Raw genomic sequence first — 23,605 nt, 5'->3', positions numbered from 1 at the left:
AATTCAATTAGCTGCAATTTGTTTACCATGACTTTAATGATGTAAATATCACATCTACAGTATGTGTTCATCCGCTTAACCCACAATTTAAAAATGTTTCTCAGCAATTTCATTGTGTTTTGTTTTCAGCAGTGTTAAATTATTTTACTGGATAACAATGTATAAGTCTATTGGTGACCACAAGCAAAGTATTTTGGACAAATGTAATTGTTTTTGGGTACCTGCAGGTCCTATCTAACATAATAGGTAAAAAAAAAATTGTTTGTGCCAATGGGTGTGAATTCTGCAGGTGTCTGAGGTGGCGAGCAGAAATCTGTAAACTGAGGCTTTTTGGAGCCTAAACTGCCGTTTTTGCCGCACAACCAGTACTTTGCTTGGGTCTAGCTGATGTACATGTATAAACCTGGTGCTTTTAAATGTGATAAGTACACGCCCGAACAATTGAATTCTTCTCTTTAAAGGTGTCGTATGTCTGATTTATGCATTTTGTAATGACATTGAACAATAATAGAAAGCAAGTATTTTTCAGCAAATGTATGCATTTGAGTATCTTTTTATTTTTTTACCTGTCACTTTTTCCCCTTCAATAAAACGTCCTGTCCTATCATTTAACCCATTCAACATTTTGAAGATTATGACCCCAAAATGTGTTTAGTCAAATAGATCTAATTAAAAACTTATGCGCGTGCCTCATTGATTAGACCAGGCATGTCCAACGTTGGCCCTCCAGATGTTGTGAAACTACACATCCCAGCATGCTTTGCCACAGTTTTGCTATTAGAGAATGCTAAAACTATTGCAAAGCATGCTGGGATGTGTAGTTTCAAAACATAATGGAGGGCCAACGTTGGACATGCCTGGATTAGACCAAGGCCAGACATATTTACCTTTTTTAAATGGGAATTTCCCCAAACTTCACATCCTCAGGGTACACCAGGGCTCTATAGTCTGCCCTGGACACGAGTTTATGGTGTGGCCCAGAAGGCACGGCCCACTGAGGGACGAGGGCACGCTTAGCGGCCATGTTGTCTCTCGTAATAGACACAGCAACGCATATCCTATCCTGCAGCATTGCAGTTGTCAGCGGTGCCCTCCTCACTCTGGCTATGCCAGGACGAAAGTCAGGATTCCGCAGTGTCAGTATACTAACATTGGAATTCGGTGGATCCTCCTTGTGGACCCCCATGAGGGAGAATAGCCCTTGTAAGTTGGGATCTGGACAGTCAGGCATTGAACAGTTGGGATTCTGATGTCAGTATATTGACTGTCGGAATCCTGACTATCGTGATGTCATGTTGTGCTGCCATTAACCCCACCACCTCCTGAGTTAGAGACAAACTATAAGAGTGGACTGTGCCACCCTCCCCTCATTTGATCCCTACAGTGCTTAGAAGGCATCGCACACGTTTGGCGGTAAATGTGTTAATAAAAGCATGTGCCGTTTCTACGCTCCTTAACGTCATAAAAGGCTAATCCCTGTCAAAATAAAAAAACCTCTGGAGCTTTTCACACTATCCTTGACCTAAGGCAGGGCTGGGCAACACCGGCCCTCCAGATGTTGATGAACTACACATTCCAGCATGCCTTGCATCAGTTTCAGCATGGCCACATAGCAAAACTAATGCAAAGCATCCTGGGATGTGTAGTTCATTTACATTTGGAGGGCCGGTGTTGCCCAGCCCTGATCTAAGGAGTCTCCTAAAATTTGTGCGCACCAGACAATTGTGTATGTTCGGTGAACTGTATTCACGTATGCGATTTTGCCAGTTTTCTGCCAATTTTGATGCTTTGGTACGATAAATCTGATAAGTGGCAAATCACAAGTGCTTTACATCGGATCTGGTGCGCGTTCCTGTGTGCATCGGATGGGAGCCCTAGTTTGCAAGTGCTGCATTATAGACCTGGAGGCTCAGCAGGGATTGCATGTAGGACTGACCCGACCCTAATGCTGTGTACACACGGTGCAATATGATTGCTAGCGATATATTGCCAGCAATCCTATTGCTCAGTGTCTCCTTTTCAGCGAAAAGGAGACACTGCTACTGTCATGGGGCGGGGGGAGCAGCAGTGTCTGGTTGCTGCTATCACGCGGCGAGGGGGGGGGGGGGGGGGAGTCGGAGACCCAAACGGAGGAGGGAGCAGCAGCAACGTCTGCTGCTGTCACGGAGAAGGAAGGGAGGAGGGAGCAGCAGCAGCAGAAGGGAATCCTTCTGCCGCTGACCTCCTGCTTAGCGCCGGGGGAAGTCGCTGGTTGCAGGAGCATGCTCCAGCGACAATTAGAGAGTGTTCACGGGAGCGCGCAGCTGGCGATTTATCGCCAGCAGCACTCCAAATCACTGGCAATATGGTCGCTCAGCGACCATATTTCCAGCGATTTCACCCAATATCGCCCCTGTGTGTACACACCTTTTAGCTTTTGGGGTAAGCGAAAGTAACTTATTGGGAAAGTGGACAAAGAATATGGACAAGATACATAAATATGGGGTGGTGAAGAAAATAATTTATGCAGCAGAAGAACAGTGTTGTGAAACTGGCGGAGGGCTTGTTGTGTCGACATAGTGATTGTCAACTTCCTAAAAATATTGGACAGCCCATTATTGGCATAAAAACTGTAACTATACCCTTGTGCCAGTCATTTACCTAAAAGTATGGCCGTAGGTGAAATTACATTTGGGGGTGTTCAGTAAAATTTACAGCTGAAACTATAAACCTACAGTATAATTCCCCGGTAAAATGATGTACAGCTCCCGTCTGTCTGGAGAGCATGGTTTCCTAAACATAAATAAAATTATTAGCATCTACAGCACAACTTAATTGCTGGGAGAGGTCGGTCCCCATGTCGAAACAATTACTGAATGAACACTGCCAATGCATAGAAAGCTCTCACAAGCATGGTTACCCTCACTAATGTAGTGCCCTCTAAACTTCCACCTTTCACAAAAATCCTCCCTCTCCCTACTTTCCCCACTGACCGCTCCAGAAAATCATACCTTGTGTACACAAACAACCCACCATGGTGTCAGAGGGAGGGGGTCAGGCTCTGGTTCACAGCCGATTAAGGACAAGCACCTCCATCGACGTTCGGGTGTGGTATAACACACCAACAGTCGGGATTCCGACAGTCATTACTCCGACGTCTGAATCCCGACTGCACAGCGGGGGGAGTGCAATGAAGCCGCATCCGGGCTCGCCACGCTGCGCTCTCCCTCTATGGGGGTAGTGGACCCCCACGAAAGCAATCGGAATTCCGACGTCGTAGTAATGAATATCGGAATCCCGACTGTCGGAGAGCCGTCCAGCACCCCGACGTTCTCCATGCTGCCGCTACTCAATGGTTCCACTGGCAATAAGGTTATCCCATGGGTCTCCAGTACTCCTCCGGAGGTCAGGGCTTATTAATTTCACAGTGACAGGGGAGGGACTAGAAGGTGGTCTCCAGTACTCCTCCGGAGGTCAGGGCTTATTAATTTCACAGTGACAGGGGAGGGACTAGAAGGTACTGTATGTAACCGTGGAGCATTTTATACAGAGTCTCCTCCCCACACCTAAATGCTGTCCATTTGTGTAAACTGGTGTAAGCCAGATACGGCACATCCTTCCAGACTATAGCGCTCTATCCTGTGGCCACGGGTGCCACCCACTGGAACACCAGGGCTCTATAGAGCAGTCTGCCCTGGACACTAGTTTATAGTGTGTCCCAGAAGGCACACCCTCCTGCCCACTGAGCACAGCAATGCATGTCCCATCCTGCAGCATTGCAGATGTCAGTGGCACCCTCCTCAATCTGGGCCAGATGCACTAAGCTTCAAAAATGATAAAACGGAGAGTGATAAACAACCAGCCAATCAGCTCCTACCTGACATTTTTCTTTACCACGCTTCGGACTCGGTGGCTCGCAGCACTCACCACACTATATAGAATCAACTCCACGTCGACGTGGATAGTGGGGGTATGAAAAGGTTGGAGGACGCGTTCCTCCGCCCCTCGTGGGGCTCGCTTGCGCTTTGGGGTGACGTGGAGAGTGGTGGTGTTTTACCATATTAACTACTGAGATCACATCTCGCGCCACAAAAAGCCATGCGGTGTGATACGATTTCACTACGTTAGCCTACGTAGGAAATCTGGGAGCCCTGCTAGTACCCATTTTTCAAACCCAGCCTGTGACATGGCAGGCAGTCATCACTCTTCATTTTATCACTTTTGAAGCTTAGTGCATCTGGCCCGCTGACACCATACTCTGCTGCGTACACCGCATAATGGTCGGGCCTGATTGCATGCGATATATCATGTGCAAAAGCGTATGACGTCTCGTGATCCAGACACCAGGGAGCGACTGGGTCACATGCCGGGGTATTGCAAGCAATACGTCGAACACGTGTATGGGCGTCTTTCCTTTCAAGTTTATGCTGCAGTTACAGCATAGCCGGATTTGTAAGTGTTAGATCAGCGGTGGCCAACCCGCGGCTCGCGAGCCGCATGCGGCTCTTCACTGCCTCATGTGCGGCTCGGTGGCTACATCTGTCATGTGTGGCTCGGCGGCTCTCTCCCTGTTATGTGCCGCTCTGTGCTGCAGACAGTGTGACAACTGACGAGCCGTGGCCGCTGTGAGCCTGCGCATGCGCAGTCGTGCTAGGAGGCAGTGAGTGTCCCCTTCGCCATGTTAGTCTCTGCACAGTGCGTAGTATGCCGCTCGCTTTGATCCCTCCTGCTCTGGCTCCTGCACCGCCTCTGGGTGCCTGCTTCCAAGCACCTGTAAACAGGTGCACCAATATATATTGCTGTACAAAGCGTCACTCTGACTTATTTCAAACGTGATGTTTATTTGGTCAACGCCGTTTCGGGCCTCAGCCCGTGTGTCCTGATGTCATTCTGAGCCACTACCCATTTAAAAATGGGGCGTGGCCTTATGGGAGCTAGGCCATGCCAATTTTTAAATGGTTGCGGCTCTTTGTCTGAACATAATTTTTTTTTTTTGGCTCTTCATCTCATATGGGTTGGCCACCCCTGTGTTAGATCATGGGACAACTTACACATTTCACCCTTTGTCATAGTCTATAATAACCTTTACAAAAGCACTTACGTTATGTAAGTGGCAGAGATACCTGAGTGAAATTCCGTGATTACATGACAATCCATGTCCTAAACCTTATTTGTTAGGTGTTTTCCACACATACATATATAGCCGCACTTTGTCGTGCCAATGACGCACCTGTGGTGCAGAATCACTACACCGTGCCATTCAATGCATTTCTATGAGCCGTGGGAGTTAGAGGCAAGCACATGGCAACGGGTTCGTTTGATTGGCGTGGCTACATCTGTAAATGTTTAGTTATACACAATGAGGCTTATTTTTTTTTTATGTGTCCCCTCTGCTTAGCCATTTCTCATTTGTAAGGTGTAGTAAAAGTCAAAAATGTGAATTAAAGTACCCAAAACTTGATTTTAGAACTGCCTCCACATTAGGAGGGAGTTAACCCATTTCAAGGTCTTAAATATAAAGAATAAGGAGCTTTAATTTACTATCTTATCACGTTTGATGCTACCACAACTTTCACCCATTGTCCTCTTGAGTTTATTTGTTGCAAACTCAATTATTTGTCTGTAATGTAGCTTCCATCTAAAGAGCCCAGGACCTGGGACCTTCCCTGTTATTTTGAACGATCAACTGAATTGCCCCATTCTCATCTGCTAATGGGATGATTCACATTAAACTGCTATTTTTTGCATAAGTGTCTGGTGTGATATAGTTATGGAATGCCTGGCACTAGCCACCAGTCCCAAAGCCCTGTTTTTACTTCTTAAACAGGATGGGCATAAGTCCTTGACCCACTGCACATCTGACATCTTAAATCTCACTCCTTTCCATCCTTGCTCAATTCCCATCTGACACACAGTACACCTCACTTGCCCCTGCCTATGAAATACATTTCCATGCTTAATTTAACTCTTCAAAGCTTTAAGTGGTTCTCCTTACCTCCCACCAACTGCAGTATGGCCTAGCCCTGGGGTAGCCAACCCTACTCCTCGAGAGCTACCAACAGTGCATGTTTTGCAGGTCTCCTCACAGAATCACAAGTGAGCTAATTAGCTCCATCTGTGTATCTTTTAAAATGTGTCAGTGGTTAATGAGTGCAGCAGCTAGGTTGTCTGGAAAATGTGCACTGCTGGTAGCTCTCGAGGGCTAGGGTTGGCTACCACTGGCCTAGCCTATCAATCGCTAACATTTTTATTATTTGCTATTATTCAGACTCAACAAAGTCTGCTCTTCTGTACATAGATTTAACATTTGGGCCATTCCATATCAAATCACCCACACAAAAAAAAAAAAATGTCCACCACTTATCAGATCACATTTTTTACATTATTTAGTTGAGAGGATGTCGAAACCAAAATCTGCAAAATATCTTGACTGTGGGACAATCAGTTTATTAACCCCGTCAGTGGTGTTTGTTTATTTTTTTTAGGGAGTGCTTCCCACTGGGCAAGGCTTTTTTTTTTGGGGGGGGGGGGAGCTCCCTAAAAAAAAAAAAAACACAGCTGCGTCTCCCGGGGCTCTAGATCTGCCTCTGCTGGCCCTGCCCCCGGCAACCTGGCTGTGTGCGGTGTGACATTAGCAAGGTCAGCCACACACAGCTGGGGGGAAGGAGGCGGGGCCAGGCAGCGGCTGAGCTCTGCGCTCATTTAAGTGCTCAGCGGCACTTTTCTGCACTAAGCAGTGCAGACCGTGACAATCCGGAGAATTTTCCATTTTAGCCAGTCTGGGCACTGGAGCATAGCCCGGAAAATTCTCGGGAGTGCCACTGAAGGGGTTAAATATTTTTGGTACTGCGATTGGACCCGATTTTTAATTGTACAGGCACCCAGATGCCTGATTCCTATGTTAAATGCCCCCCCATTTTAATATATATTGTACACCCACCCTGATGGGTAATTACTATGTTAAATGGCCTCCTATTGTTAACGCCACCCCACTATCAACGCCAACCCGAAGCATGGCGAGCCCGCGAGGGGCGGCGGTACGCGTCCTCCAACCTTTTCATACCCCCACTATCCACGTCGGCGTGGAGTTGATTTTATATAGTGTGGCACTTCGGGCTCGCTGCGCTCGCCACACTATATAAAATCAACTCCACCCTGTGCATTTAACCTATTAAACAACGGTGACTCTTCTGTTCAATGCTTTCTATATCACACATCATGCCTCAGTTAACATGGCTCTTGGCCACACCTGGGAACTGTTTGCTATGTGTTATCTAAACATTGGACATTATAGCATGTTATGCTCTCATTGCTCCTTTTTCGCACTGATTTTTTTTTCTTCTGTTCAGTAAGTTGTTAAAATATTTAGTTTTCAGTATATACGGTTTAAAACCAAATATTACGACGATTGCATGTTTTAATATTGCTATCAAAAGCAGGGTAGGACTACCCACTATGGTTGGTAAAAAGCAAGTTGTGATAATTTAGTGGGAGGGGGGGGGGGGGGGTTGGAAAATGAGCTCCAGTGCTAAATTAATGTAATGTAAACAAGTAGCAAACAGATTGGTTCAGTTGTGTCATATTCTACTTCTTGTCGCAGACTATCTACTTCCAAATGGGTGTTAAGCTGTCACAAATAGGATCATCGCTCCCCTGGTTTTCCCCTTTCTTGTCCATTTTGCATATATCATTCCTAGTCTACATGTTTTGGTACACCTTCAACATTTATGGGCCGGAAGTATCAACCCTCTAAAAGTGTTTATCACTCTCCACTTTATCAATCAGCTCCTACATGTCATTTTTTAAACCCAGCCTGTAACATGGCCATTAGGAGCTGATTGTTTTTCACTCTTCATTTTATCGCTTTTTGAAACTTGATACATCTGGCCCTAAATCTTAGTTTTCCTACTATTCTTGTATAACTGCTTATTGAATGTCCTGTATTTTTTATATTGATCCTCTATAAACCTTTTGGATTGAGCTCCACTTTCTTACCAGTATGAGGTCATAAGGGTCGACCATAACAAGGTTAACACATGAAAAAAGCCACCATGGTCAAAAGGTCGACACAAGCAATAGTTTGCTAAGGAAAATGTTGACATAAGTTTTTCACTTTTTGTGGTGTCTAAGTGTGCCGCTTGCCATGCTTTGCGGCACGGTGCCTCGATATGCTCAGCACACTATTCTGATCTAACTCTGTCCACTTAGATGTAAAAAACACCCTTTTTTTATGGGAACAAAAGGGAAAATCATGTCTAACTTTTCCATGTCAACCTATTACTTGTGTCTGCATTTTGACCATGTAACCTAATGTATGTTAACATTTGAATGTGTCGACCTGCGAACAGCATCCCTTACTATATGGCACTGCAAACATTTGTAGCACCATATAAGTAGTGTGCTTGTTGACCCAGGTTCTAATGGAATTGTGAATATACAGTTGAGTGACATGACCTCATCCTATGCAGCTGAGCTGTCTAATAAACATCTGATCCGGATCAAATGTTCTATATTGGCAGAAAAACCTTGCAATACACAATTCATGAACGAGATGCCTAAATATGAGCCTGCAAGAACTTTTTAGTGGGACCGGGAAATGTGTACCTAATAAACAACTGGACAAGTCATTTTAGGTGCATTGGTTCTGTTCATCTATCCTTTTATTAAATGTGCAGCTTCTGATTTGTATTTTTTGTGTGTAAAATTGAAATTGTTTATTCATTCAGGCCAAAGCCACAATGGTCAAATCTGCAAATCAAACCTCACAACTTCCTATTTGAAACACAGAGGTTGGCACCGTGCCATAGTTGCCTGTAGATGGCAATAAGTGGAGTGATGGAGGATCCATGTCAGCGTAGGGTACACTAGGCAGCGCTGGCCGCATCCTCTGTTGCGCGCTTGAGCTGTCCTGTCACCAGCAGGAGGCGGTGCTGCGGCTGATCGCACTGACTGACTGGCGGGCAGAGCCAAATTATGTGATGCCCGCTTCCTTCTCGCACAAGTTCCGTGCAGAGTAGCAGCTGGTGGCGCTTTGTTGGCGCAGCCTGGGCCCCGACACTTCTCCCTGCTGCACCGCGTCTTTTCCCCGTTATGTGATGGCATCAGCTCAGCTGCCCGGCTAGGTACGATGACGCCCGGGCTGCGCCGCCAGCAGTAGCTCGCCTCCACGTGGGTCGCAGTGCAGCGGCAGCTGGGAGACTGCGCACGACGCTGGCCGGGGAGGAAGCGGGAAAGAAGCCAGATCCTGCTGCCGCCTCTGACGTGATCCCCGGGTGTCTGGCGAAGAGCACGGGAAGCACCCCGCCGGCTCAGGTATTGTACCGGGCTGGATCACTGTTCCCGTCCTTCCAAATGATAGTCACTGACTTGCTGCCTGTCTCCCCAAACCCCGCATTGCCCTCCCCAGCACCGCGTGTCAGCAGCGAGGCACAACCCGGGCACCTTCCTGGGGCTGGTCACATGCGCGGATACAGAGCAGTAGAAATGCTTTCCCTATTGTATTACTATTTTGCTGCGGCACTGCAGGATACTGCACAGCCAGCCTGCAGCGCTTTTTGCAGTGTGTGTGTGAGTTTAGGAGGGCACTGCCCCTTCGTGGGCACAATGCGCTGCTGCCGCTGAGCTGCTCGGTTTAGTAACAGCAGGCAGTTTTAGCATGGTGTATTGTTTGTTGTGCGCCGAATGCTTAAATGGCTATTCCTTTAATTTATGCTGAAGAACGTTGTGTCATATTTGTGTGTACATCTTGTGGCTCATGTTATACAATACTGAAATTTCTCCTATGCTTCCATTACATTTCAGGTTTTATGGCTATGCCTGTTTTATAAGTAGGGAAGTCACCTTTCATTTATGCTCGAGCAGGCAAATTCTGAAAACCTGGACTGTAATTGCTCTATATTATATTCATACTGTTGTCTGTTCCACAATATATTGTATATTATGGTGCATTAAGTAATCAGTTGAAACAAAGTTATATATAATAGGAAACTGGTTCCATTATTTATGCTTTTGTTTGACCAGGTACATGTATACTGTTTTGAGTACAATTCTACTAATGATACAAATACAACATAAAGGTCTGTAGTTATTTAATTTCGGAAAGTTCTTCTTTACTCTGAATGTCTCAAATTGGCCTTTCCCCAAAGTGTATATCCTGTTTAACCTTTTTAAAGCTTGGATAGCACAGTGACATGCACTGCATATGTACTGTAGTGACAGGCAAAACCAGTTCTAATGGCTACCAATTTTAAAATGTGGAGAATTCAAACCAGTACTATGTCCACCACCACCACCACCACATCACAAAATCTAATGTTAACAGATTTGCTTTTAATATATATTTTTTTAAAAGATCACACTTTTGGACTAGGGGTGCCTTTAAAAATAAATGCTGCTGCTCTAGGGCGCTGTGACTAAAGAACATTTGGGAACTGCTGCCATAGTGGATAAAATTCATTGGTCCTTATCTCAGCCAATAGTTTACTGTACCACACTTATCAGTCCCAGATTTCAATTAAATAAACATCAGATACAGTGTGGTAACGCTGAATTTAATATCACAGCAGTAGTGAGAATTGAATTCCCCACAAATAAAGTGTGGGTACAATATATCAATTAGAGGCATATAGACACACTTTTGTCCCAAAACAATGAGCACAAATTACATTATATTAATCTGATCTGTGCCCTGTAGTATGTCAGTACACTGAGGTGCACACTGAAGAGCAGATCAAGGATTGGGTTGACCTACTGAGGTTTATATAAAATCAACTAACCTATGAATGTTATAAGTGAAAGCAGTGCACAACATATAAAAGTATAATCAATCTGCACTTCTAGGTGTTCAATTAAAGATACATTGTATCTAAGTGCATGCACAGAACCCACAAAGTAACATTGTTTCAATCAGAAACTGACAGGTAGTTAACATACAACACAAGATTGGCTTTAACAACTTTGACTATATGCCTTGATTTGCTATATATTAATTATCAAATTCAGTGATGATATACATTTATGTAGGACAGAGTAGAATATACCACAAACACAGTGCAATATATTTTTAATCACATTGCTCTATTTCTTTGCACACTATATGTACTTGTTCGTCTATACTGCGCTGGCTTTCAGCCATTTTAGATAAAGCTAATAAAGGTTATATTTTATTTTTAAATTTGTCGGTGAATACTCTCCATGTGATCTACTATGTAACTTTTCAGTCGTGAGAGTGCCCCGAATAGGGAATACTTTTCTTCTTTGCTTTGTATTTGGTGATGGTCAGCCATAAACAGAATGAGCGGCCAGCTCCATAACTGAATGTTGACCTGTCAGTGACCGGCTACTGTGCATTCTAAAACTATTTATTTGCCCTGTGTGTATCAGGCCTGGCCAACCTTTGTCTCTCTAGATGTTGTGAAACTACACATCCCAGCATGCTTTGCCACAGTTTTAGCATTCCATGGGTGGGATGTATCAATACTCGCATTTCTGTAGTAAAGTGGAGTCCTTTTTTTCGTGGTGTTTTGGCTGGCTTTTTGCGGAGTTTTCCGCGTTATGTATGATTTTTTCCCTCTGTTCTTAGGTCTGCGGTAATGCAGACCTCCGTCGGAATCTTTTCGTTTTTTTTTGTGCGCATGCGTCCTGCTGCTGGCTGGGTTTCCCCGGTTCGCAGCGCTCAGCTTTTTTTTTACTTATCCCTTGTATTGCTGGCGAACTGCAGTTGTGACAGTTCAATTATTAAAGTATAATGTATTTCCAGTGTTGTATTTACCTTATTGGGTTGTGCTGTGGGATGTTGTATGGGAGGCAAGATTGGTTCTTTTTTGGAAGGTGTGAGGCACAGATCATCAGGGCTAGGCAAGAGGCAGTGTGCCTCACACCTCACTGCCTCTTGCCTAGCCCTGATGATCTGTGCCTCACACCTTTCAAAAAAGAACCAGTCTTGCCTCCCATACAACAAGTAAACTACATCCCACAGCACAACCTGTTTTCATAAGGTAAATACAACACTGGAAATACATTATACTTTAATAATTGAACTGTCACAACTGCAGTTCGCCAGCAATACAAGGTGAATTATGTGCAAGAAAAGCTGAGTGCTGCGTGTGTTAATGCATAACACAGCACTTCAGCTACAATACACTACAATGGGATGATCTTGCGCGCCGGAATCTTGCGATATTTCAACCCGGCGGAGTTTTTTCATGAACAGGAATCCGAAACTTTATTCATACATCACACGAACAGTCGGCGGAAGCGAAAACGGGATGTCAGCGCGATGGTAAGCGTTGATACATCCCGCCCCATAAGAGCAAAACTGTGGCAGTGCATGCTGGGACATGTAGTTTCACAACATCTGGAGAGCCACAGGTTGGCCAGGCTTGGAATATGTGATCCTAGGGTTATGCTGGGGTATGGGGGGTAGCATGAGTGTCGATGTCCCTGGGTTGTGCCTGGTACATAGAGATGTGCTGGGTTTTCCCAAGCTATCTGGTTAATGTGAAGAAATGCTGTGTCTATAGTGTTTTACATATTGATCATTTCTATTAATTTGTGTATAATCAAATACACCTAGGTGCCCCCTTTAGTGATGGGTATGTAGACTTTTTTCCTTGGTCCCCCAGAGGAGGAGGAAGAAGTGGAACTCGGCGGACTTGTTGTAGAAAGATGCTTTTAATCCATTTTAGGACACAATACCATCAGGTGCAAAGTTCGTCATGTCGACATTTCAAGGCTCCTTGGCCTTTTCATCAGGACATGTGCATAAAGTGCTGTGCTGTAAGGTGCAAAACATTTGACATTAGCAGCCCGAGTGTGCTGTGAGTTATTTCAATTGAGTGATTGATGAAAGTGTCACGAGTGCCTACTTCCATGGTGTGTGTGTGTGTGTGTGTGTCATATATATATATATATATATATATATATATATATATATATATATATATATATATATATATATATATATATATATATATATATATATATATATATATATATATATATATATTAGGGCGGAGTGAAAAAACTGAAATTGAGAAATTCAAAATCGGCTAGTGTGGAAAAGTTGTGACTTGACTTGAATAAGAAACGTGCAAAAGCTTTTTGATCTGAGTCAACATCTTCTGTTCTGGCAAGAGGTCTGAAGTTTCACTTTTTTGGTGAAAATGACGAAAACTGTGAAGATGCTCCGATCTAGTTAAAATTATGTCATGCTGTCTTAGAGTGGTTGATTAATATACTTTAGCTTAGTAAAAGAGAGTACAAGCTTGTCCTAGTGCAAAGTGACTGACTTTAGCGAGAGAAAAAATCCCTGATAAATGACCCATTTTCATGGTTTCAATTGTGAATATGGTGTTTTCTCCGGAACGTGTTTTTTTTTTTTTTTCTTTTGGGAGAGGATGCTTTGTAATTGATGTGATCAGGAAAAGAAACTTGATGAAAAAAAAAAAAACTGGGTAAATACCTTTTGTTTGTCTTTAGTAGAGTAGTGCACCTATGTGTCTTCTAATGTCCAACAAACTCTTTACTGAATGCTCCAGTAAGTTCAGTAACAATGCATTACACTCTGTTCTTTAGGTGTAGGATTTAAAACACTTCTGTTTATTTGTTTATTAGTTTATTTGTTTATTTGTCAAGTCACAACTTTCCCACACTAGCCGATTTTGAATTTCTCAATTTCAGTTTTTTCACTCCGCCCTAATATATATATCTATCTCTATCTCTATCTCTATCTCTAATCTCTAATCTCTATCTCTCACACTGCACTAAATGTACTAAGAATAGGAGCAGCAACCCTGAAGGGGTCCTCTGTTAGACAAGACCCGGTAATAGAAAAAAGATGGGGGTTTCAGGGTGCGCTAAACCTTATACTATTGCACAGAATGAAAATGTGAACTGTGTGTGGTCCTAAAGGACCGAGTTTGAGAAACACTGATCTAGAATGTGAACTGTGGGGTCATGAGGACCGAGTTTGAGAACAACTGGACTAGACTACAATATGTAATGTACATATCACATGTGATTTCCTACACAGGGTGCAATTTGAACTCTGCACGATGCCATGTAGTTAAGTGGGGTTGGCCCTTCGTCTTCCTCCTGACATGGTGAGATGAAAAGTGTCCTGTTTGTCTGGGCTGTATTTTAGTCTAGTTTGACTGCTTTCTAGGCCTAAACCCAGTGCTTTTGAGTGCAACAGAAGTAATAGGCTCCCAAATAAGATCGCCCCAAAGTTGAATCCCCACCATGGAGTCAATGGTAAAATTTATTTGTGTACATATAAGTGGATTACAAATTTGTATACAACTGTGTTTGTTTAGAAATAGAGCATTCCAAGAAATGAAACTAAACACTGATGTAGCTTTCACATCACACTTTAAAAAGGTATATTGCCGTTTTTTTGCCTTTTAAAACGTTTAAGGCTGCAGTGTGAAAGTGTCATAGTTGAAATACCATTTAAAGTTAACTGGTATTTCAACACGTTTAAAAAGCAGAGTCCTACCCGTTTTAAAGCCAATTCAGAGCCGTTTTTTGTGCTGTCTGATGCTGCTTTCAGACCGCATCTCTGGCTTTGACCCTGTATTTGGAAACGTTTCCAAAAACGGGTCTGCCAGATAAAACCCCTTTCACACCGCAGCACTTAAACGGTATATTACCGTTTAAGTGCCGATTTTTTGACACTGGCAGACCCGTTTTTGGAAACTTTCCAAATACAGGGTCAAAGCCAGTGCAGCCTTCAGCCCTCCCCTCCGTGCAGCTCCCCCCCCCCTCGCGCGTGTCGACCGAGAGCGTGTCGACCCCCCCCGCGTGTCGGACCGACCCCCCCCGTGTCGACTTACCCCGTGCCGGTACCTCCGTTGTGGATCCCGGCTCTGCAGCTCAGTATGCTCGGAAAGCACTTATGAAAAAAGTGTCTTCCAGAAAATGGCTGCCCCATAGGAAACCCAGTTTAAAAAAACTGTCTTTCGCATGGGGGCAGCCATTTTCTGAAAGACACTTTTTTCATAAGTGCTTTCCGAGCATACTGAGCTGCAGTGCCGGGAACCACAACGGAGATACCGGCACGGGGTAAGTCGACACGGGGGGGGCGCCAACACGCGCGGGGGGGTGTCGACACGCGCGCGGGGGGTGTTGACACGCGCGCGGGGGGGCTCCAGTGCTGTGAATACTTAATGAGCGCTCATTAAGTATTCACTGTGCTGAATTTAGGACCCAGCTCATTGGCTGGGTCCTAAATACCGTTTCAGAACCGATTTTGAGCCTAAAATACCGGTTCTGAAACGGGTAGGACCCTGCATTTTAACCGGTTAGAAAAAACGTTTTTTTCTAACCGGTTAAGTGGTCCTGCACCTTTCAGACCGCACACATTACCGTTTTAAAACGGTAAAAAAACGGCAATATACCGTTTTTAAAGTGCGGTCTGAAAGGGGCATGAATGGCACTGAAAGGTGGCATGGACACCGTTGGCGTTGAACGCAGCCCCTTGCTCCGCTCGCTATGCTTTGGGCACGGTGCTTCGCTACGCTCGGCACACTATTTTATTCTCCCACCACGCCCTAGTGGATGGCAGGGCATGAAATACCGCCTGTCAGCTCAAAACCCTAGACCCATGTCGACCTTTGGGCCAGTCGACCTTCTGGGGTCGACCTAATGACTGTCGACCTAAGTGTGGTCTGACAGATGACCGTTTCCCGTATGCGGGATATCTGAACTATATAGACGATAGCTGGAACCGGCCAGTGTGCACAGGGTTTGCTAAATGTATATAGTAATTCAGTACTTGTGGTTACAAAAGAGCAAGTCATTTTTAGTGCACTAGAGTTTCTCATTGGGGTATGATCAATGCTCCCGGTGAGGATGGCTTTTTTTTATTTTTTGTTGAGGAAAAGCAATCAACACCATCCAACCCCCTTGCAGTATGCAATGCTCTGGGAAATCCTCGCCATCACAGGATGACGAAGTTTGCTGCAAACCTCGCTGTTTTGATAGCCGCTTTTGCTGATTCCACTTCGCTTTTAGAAACGGCAAGGTGGAACGGCGAGTTCCGGGGCAGTGGGTTAAATACTGAGGGTGGGCTCTGATGGCGCACAATAGGCACTGCTCGCCGTCAAAACGGCATTGAACATACCCCATTGTCGAAAGGACAATAACACAGGATACATATAGATGTACGTTGGCATTCTATAAAATTTGTTGCAACATAAATTTTAGGTAAAGTATACAAAGTGTAAAAAATATAAATGTGATTGCTAGGGAAAGAGGCTTCCAGCTTATATAGCACTTCAATTGAATCTGAACAGTGGTTAACCCTTTGAGTGAAAAATGCCAGTGTTGCGCGCACACACATACATTAGTGTGTGTGTGTGTAAAGCGCAACAGAATATGCTGCACTATATAAGAAACTGTATTAGTATTTAATAAAATTATATTTCCTAAGTCATTGACATTGAACATGACATTTCTGGTCATGATGAATGAAAATGTTTGCTTGGCAATTTTCACAAAAATTGACAAATTCACTTGGCACTCAAAGGGTTAAGCCTGGTCTCCAGTGGTGTCTGCTCAAAATTTGATCTGATTATATTATTTGCAGAAACGGTTTCCCGTTTCTAACCACTTTAAAATCCAAATTGCCTAATCTATTTAGATCAAAATATAAAATTATCAGTTTTTTATTTTTTAGGGCTGGGTTTAATTGTTACAAGAGATCTGACCAAGGCCTGTGGAGTTACTATTAATTTCTTCCTGCATCCAGCTCTGGGGCTGCACTCTTGGGGTCCAAGAAGATATTCTTGTTAATTAGGGCTGTTGCAAGTGAAAGGTATGCCATATAGCTGCATCACTCTTGGCATAGGAGGAGCTGCTTAATGTGGCTAATTCTGAGCAAAGGTGGTAGTCACAGGAATTTCTTTACCCGCCCACTAATATTACTTTTTTACCAAAAACTCGGGTGAAACCCAGGTTTTTGAGCCTGGGTCTGCCCTGCATATTAATAAATCTTTTTTGAGTCTGACTTTTGCATACACAGCCAGGCAGAAGCTTTATAAGCATAACCTAGGTCAAGCGGTTTACACTGCAGTTATGTGGGTTAAGAGTACCAGATCATTGGACATGGGTTCTTTTTCAATGACCCTTTACACAAAGGTATTACCACGGCAAAAACGGAGGTGGACTTGGGCGCTAATATCCCTTAAAAATGAATGGACACTTATAAGGAAAAAGGTTTTTCTATGAAAAAATGAGCAGCAATCTTCAAAAATTGTACTAGTGTCAGTGCAAAATATGTATCAAGTCTATGGCCTAGACCACAAACTTGTACAGCAAAATGTATATTCAAGAGGAAAAATGGGAAGATTGTGCTAATATATATACAATAAATTCCAATGCACCATGGAGGGGATCACCTTTATAGCAAAAGACTGGAGACTGCTTCAAACTATTGTATCAAAGAACAATTTAATTAACATATAAAGTATACATATGTATAGCTATTCAGGGTGGCCACCTAAAAAATTAAACCTGTATATTAGCATATGCTATAATAACAATGTGCAAATAAAAACAAGCTAAATATTTAGCTCTGGATAAAAAAAGAGGGTGATGATAATATTCACTCTGAATTTACATAAAAACTAGCAATCTCACATATGTTGACACTGTGTCGACTGGGTTTAGTGTCAGACCATACTGGGGATGTTTTAGTAGAATGCTGGTAGTAACAATGTCCTTTTCAGGAGCAATGGATCATAGCACAGTGAGCGCATTCATCGCCTGTGCTGCCGGATGGTAAAAAGTCCTGTGCGGTGTTTGTTTGGTGGAGTGTGCCACCTGAGGAGAATGACAGTGCGGACCTGGATGTACGCGTGTCTCTCACCCACGCTGCCTGAGATGTTCGGGTCCTGCAGTGCACCACCGTGACTTTCACTCACGGGTGCTTGTGTCGGTTCCTGCTGGCGTTCTCCACTCTGCACAATGGACAGGGGCTGGCGGATGTACCGTTCCACGCACGGCGATAAGGATGGAGTGATATATCAGATGGTAATCACCCAGTATTCTGCTGGCAAGCAAGAAGTTGGCTAGTAAGCTGGATGGCTGGCTTCTAACATGTTTCGCCCTTAAGCAGGACTTTTTCTTTGAAATAGCCACTAATCGACCTGCTTTTGACGGAAACCCAGCCAAAACCAAAAGCTTTTGGCTGTGTTTTGTCAATATCAATCTGACCTAAAAATATGCCGGATTGAAGATGGCACAGGGTGAGCAGCAGCTTACACGGCACCGTTCTAATACCTGCCCTCACCCTCCTGTACCCACCCGCCGACTTCCATACCCACAGAATCTAGTTGTGGGAAGACCAGGACCCCTCTCTCCCCTCCTGCTTGAGGTCAGCGGCAGCAGATCTCAACCCTCCCTTTCCTGCTGAAAGTTAACGGTAGCGCGGGCAGCAGAGCCCGATTTTCCCCCTTCCTCCCCATCCAGTCCTGCTGGAAGGCAGCGAAGTCCGATCCCCCCTCTCCTGCTTCAGGTCAGCGGGAGAAGGGACAGCAGAGCCCGACCCCCCCCCCCCTCCCCTCCTGAAAGTTTATGGTAGCAGGGGCAGCAGAACACAATCTCCCCCCATCCCTCCCTCCAGTCCTGCTGGGTCAGCGGCAGCAGAGACTGATTCTCTTCCCCCCCCCCCCCCCCCCCACCACACCCCTGCTGGAAGTAGGAGAGGGGACAGCAGAGCCTGACACCCACCTCACCCCTGCTGGAAGTCAGCGGCACCCCCTCTCATCCTGCTGCTGAAATTTCATGGTAGCGCGGGCAGCAGAGCCCGATTTCCCCCACCCCTGCTGGAGGTCAGTGGCAGCGTGGGCAGCAGAGCCCGACCCGTCTCTCCCTTCCTGCTGAGTGTACAAATGTCTTTTTTTTTTTTTTTTATTTAGGGTTGCAACAGGCAAACCAGACTAGTTTGACCCTTAATTTAATTTTTAAACATTAAGCTTGTTATTTCACTAGTTTAGGAAATAAAATGTTTTTTTTTTTTTTTTAAATACGCAAACAATTCCTTTATAGTAAATCTGAAGGTCATGCCACTGGATCAAAACATGACAATCTGTAGGATAATACAGGAGTTCTTACAAAAACCCTGCCACACGAGATGCACTAGGTCCTGTCATCTGTCATTCTATACAAACCTCCATGCTGATTGGCAGAGATAGAGCACTCTCAGCCAATCGGCATCCGGCCTATCTTCTGCGATGCTGGCTCCCCCCCTTCCCAGGTGCTCAGCGAAGCCCGAACCCCGCCACTGCCCAGCTCCCCGGAAATTTATAGGGATAAATCCTATCCGTATTAAAAATGATGGCACATCAAGTGCCTAATAGTTCGTGAGGTCTCCCGGGGAGCTGTAAGGAAATTGGGTCCGGACTAGTGTATGGGAGCTTTTAGTTTGTCTGGCTTCTAGATTTTAAAAACATTTGTCAAGCCCTGTGGTAATGTATGCCTTTTGCTAAGTATCTAAAAAATATTGGGATATCGAATGTTGATTTAACCTAGCATTTCTAATAATCAAAAACTCTGCTTCTCTGCTTTTTGCCGTAAAACAAATGAGGCAGATAAAGAAATTTTGGTTTGAATTCTTCAGGAAGTTAACCATTTTTTAAAGGGACTAATATTTATTATGATTAATAAACACCCGTGGTACTTCAATTAAACGGGATTAACCCTTTGAATGCAAAGTGACTGCCAAAATCAGCTTGACAATTACCAAACATTTATAAGGACCTGTAATGTTTACCTTTTACATGGGAAATAATTTTTTTACATTTTTTACTTAAATAAAATCTGTCTGTCAAATGTGAGCAACGCTGGTGTTTTTAGCCGATATTTTGCACAACTCGCAGATATCGGCACTCAAGGGGGTTGAGCCGCGATTAGTAAATCGTTTTAATGAAAAATCAGAAATTACATCCTCTAAACTATAACATTTTTTGTAAATTTCGGCGATGGGTGGAGGACAGTCCTGGTGGAATGACCCCCAATGTCAGATTGTCACATTTTGGTAAATGTTGACTAATGCCTAAACTTTTGTTCCTCAGGCTTGAATGGCTTGTGACAAAGGTCAGTGTGTAGAATGACTAAGAATCCACCAAACCGAAGGGGAATTGCCTTCGAGGTCGGAGCACAACTGGAAGCACGTGATCGATTAAAAAAATGGTACACTGTAATTGTATTTATTTTTTCTCTACATTTACATTAGACAGCAGACTTGTAAGTGTTATTTTAATTTGGTTGTAATATTCACAGGTATGCTGCTCATATTGAAGAAATAGACTATGAAGAAGGCAAGGTGCTAATCCATTTTAAACGCTGGAATCACAGATATGATGAATGGTTTTGCTGGGACAGCCCTTATCTTCGTCCTTTAGAGAAGATCCAGTTAAGACGCGAAGGTTTGGTTGAAGATGAGCCACCTGTGGTAATATTTATTTATTTTTTGAAGTGTGACAATGAGATGTGCTTTTATGTTAAATAGCTGTTCAGTTTTTCATGTTACTTTTTTTTTTTTTTTTTTATGGTATAATAGTCTAAAATTGTAAGAGGACTAAAAATACAGTGCACCTAAAAGCCTTGTAATAACAACACTGACAGCAGAAGGAAAATTTGAAACCCATTTCGCAATGTAAAAATTATTTATAAAACTGAACAGGAAGGAAAACTGAGGTTTAGGACTACTGGCCCACACAAAATATAAACTACGCCTGCCAGCCTTCTCATGGGTGTGTTGGAAGAGCTGCTAATTAGTTTTTAAATGTTACCCATTACAGCAAACTCATGGATTCCTTAACTTGAAGATTTAACCCATTGAGTGCCAAGTGAATTTGCCAAAATAGGTACGATCCCATCATCTCTGCTATGGGATCGTACTCCAGAGTTCCCGGGCCCTGCCGTTGCAGCATTAGTTCATAACAGGTGGCAGGCTCGGGGATGTTCGTGGCAGCTCAGGAGGACTCTGGCCGGAAATTTTCCGGGACAGACCGCTGCGGCAGCGCAGCGGAAACCAGAAAATTTCCTGGCATTACCACTCAAGTAGTTAAACACTGGCAATACCAGGTACTATGTAGTAGATGTATTACGGCTGGTAAGGTGATAAAGCTGTGTTTGAAAAATGACAGTTAAGAGCTGATTGGCAGGTGCATTATCACATTCCACTTTATCACTTTACCAGGCTTAACACATTTGCCCCTTTATATCTAAAATTTGATTGTCAGTCCATAAAGTAACTTTGCGTGTTATCAAAAAAGAAATGTGACCTATTATGTTACAACACAAGGGGCTTGCCTATATTTATTAAATACATTTTTTTAAATATGAAAATAGAGTCCTGCAATAGCTCTACTCTCATTTCTATTTTCTACAGTGTTTTTTGGCTACCTGTGTGTAACGGCAGTCTCTAAATGAAAAAAATATTGCTGAGAAGTCCCCTACTGTAATGGTGGTTTCAGATTTCGATATCTGGATGATAGACCGACATGCATTACTTTGACATGGCAAAAAGATCGACATGAGTTTTTAGTGATTTTATCATTTTTGGTTTCTACTTATTTAATAACAGTTTCTTATATAGCACACACATTACGCAGCGCTTTACAGAGTATAGTTGAACGCTCACATCAGTCCCTGCCCCAGTGGAGCTTACAATCTATATTCCCTACCACATATACATGCACACAGATATTCTAGGGTTAATTTGTTGGCAGCCAAGTAGCCTACCAGTATATTTTTGGATTGTGGGAGGAAACTGGAGTACCCGGTGGAAACCCACGCAAGTACGGGGAGAATATACAAACTCTGCACGGTTAGAGCCATGGGTGGAATCAAAACCATGACCTCAGCACTGTGAGGCAGTAATGCAAACCATTACACATCCGTACTGCCCCCCGTACTTTAGCATCCACGTGGACCCTGATCAGGAATAATTAAGTGTGCAGCCATGGTGGATAGAGGCACCTCTTTTGCTTGTGTGATCTTATATCTCTGTCGACCAAGTGTATGTTATCCGTTGTTTGTCTGCTTTTTTGCTTTTTTGACTATCTAGACACTGACATTTTAATTTAGAACCTCATATTTTAATAGTTCAACAGTTATTGAAGCATTGGCATTAGACAAAAGTATGTAATTTGTATGGGTAAAGCAGGTTGAAAGCAGTAGAGAGGGTTGATAAAAATTAGAAAGGTACTTTTTAAAGTGAGTACATTTCAGGAAATTGGTTAGCAATCTATAATTCTCTCAATGTGTGTGTGTGTGTGTGTGTGTGTGTGTGTTTTTTTAGGTGCTATGGAAAACCTAATAGAGCCTATGTTGTTCTGGGTGAAATTTGCATTTCAATTCTTCCTTTAAATCCATCCTGGAAGAAAATCTGCTTTCTAGGCAGATGTGGCCATAAATGCAGTGCACTTCAAAGTCTTCATAGGCTTTCAAATGAGGAGGGCTGGTTCGAAGAGTCCAGTGCTGGTTATGTTCTTGGTGGTATAGCACAAGCTATCAACTTTTTCCATCCATGGGTGTCGATGATAGTACCAGGCTTTAGCCCAGGCCTAGGATACCCTGGAGTGGGGGGACCCCTCTATTTGGAGGAGGGGGGACATCCTCCCAAAGAATCCTTGGCCTGGGATGACAAGTTAAGGTGGCAGGAGTCCCCCTGGCTTTGGAATTACCCACCTGGTTAGTGGAGCCTGGTTTTTGGTTCTAAAAATGTGGTGGACCTCGACACATTTTCTCTCCAGTATTTTTAATCAGAGCCAGTTCCAGAGCCTGGTGCTGGTTAAAAAGTAGACTGGGGACAGTGAGGCACTTTCAAGATGTGAAGATTTAATCTTATGTTGGAAAGAATACGACCATCACCGAAACAAATCTGTAATGTATGACCAGGTCACAAATTTTGGAAACCATTTTTCAGGGGGGAAGGAATCACAGGATCTGAGAAACCATTTAATTGTTACTTCTGATGTATGGGCATCTATACACCACCTAATTGTAATCTCTATAAGTGTTTATCTGTGTGAGGGAAAGTTGATGAGCTAGGGGTCAATTTCTTTGCCTCTAAATTTAACAGCATAAATATATTAAGGGTGATCTTTAATAGGATGAGAGATTCAAAAAGTGAGAGCTTTGGTAAGAGTTTTTTTTTTAAGCCACAATCATTTACACTTCAAAATTAAATTGGCGCTTTAAAAAAACCCTGGATATTTCGTACCAAATGTCTCACTTTCTGAATCTCTCATCCTATTACATTTCTCCTATTAACTCTTGAAAAAGCTGTGCAAATCCATAGACAAAAAACCTTTTTGGTTTCATGTTTCTGATTAGGGCTTTTTTAGACATGGGCTGAAATTTCACAAAATTACCATTAAACTAAAATAGCAATGAAATTCCAATCATAAAGGTTGATGCCTTTTAAATGATGCGCTCTTTGCCGCACATGGTATGCCATCACAACCTGTGGTTAACTGCAGATTCAGCACACTCAGTGAGATTGCCGTCACTCACACAATGGTGGAGTTGCTGATTGACAGAATTATGTGCTCATATGAATGCAAACATGCAGTCTATCAAATTGAAGGTCTGTACAGTGCGCTTATGGGGTAAG

The 23,605-nt window shown here is 43.6% G+C and overlaps 1 protein-coding gene across 4 annotated transcripts in view; it reads left to right on the top strand.

Annotated features, from left to right (window-relative positions):
- PHF20 (PHD finger protein 20) overlaps positions 1 to 23,605 on the top strand; it is a 94,723-nt gene that overhangs the window by 3,408 nt on the left and 67,710 nt on the right. For 3 of the 4 annotated variants that reach the window (XM_083147615.1, XM_083147612.1, XM_083147616.1), the window contains exons 2-3: positions 20,055 to 20,172; positions 20,263 to 20,434. In XM_083147615.1, the coding sequence (XP_083003741.1) occupies positions 20,090 to 20,172; positions 20,263 to 20,434 (255 nt within the window). In that variant the 5' untranslated portion in view covers positions 20,055 to 20,089. Of the gene's footprint in view, positions 1 to 8,944; positions 9,292 to 20,054; positions 20,173 to 20,262; positions 20,435 to 23,605 lie in introns of those variants that run through there. The other variant, XM_083147614.1, reaches the window with a different exon arrangement.

The sequence above is a fragment of the Crinia signifera genome, chromosome 6 (assembly GCF_055691185.1).
Source record: "Crinia signifera chromosome 6, ASM5569118v1, whole genome shotgun sequence".
Lineage (NCBI taxonomy): Eukaryota > Metazoa > Chordata > Amphibia > Anura > Myobatrachidae > Crinia > Crinia signifera.
Note: the sequence above shows the minus strand (reverse complement) of the source record. Positions and strands in the feature narration are given on the sequence as shown.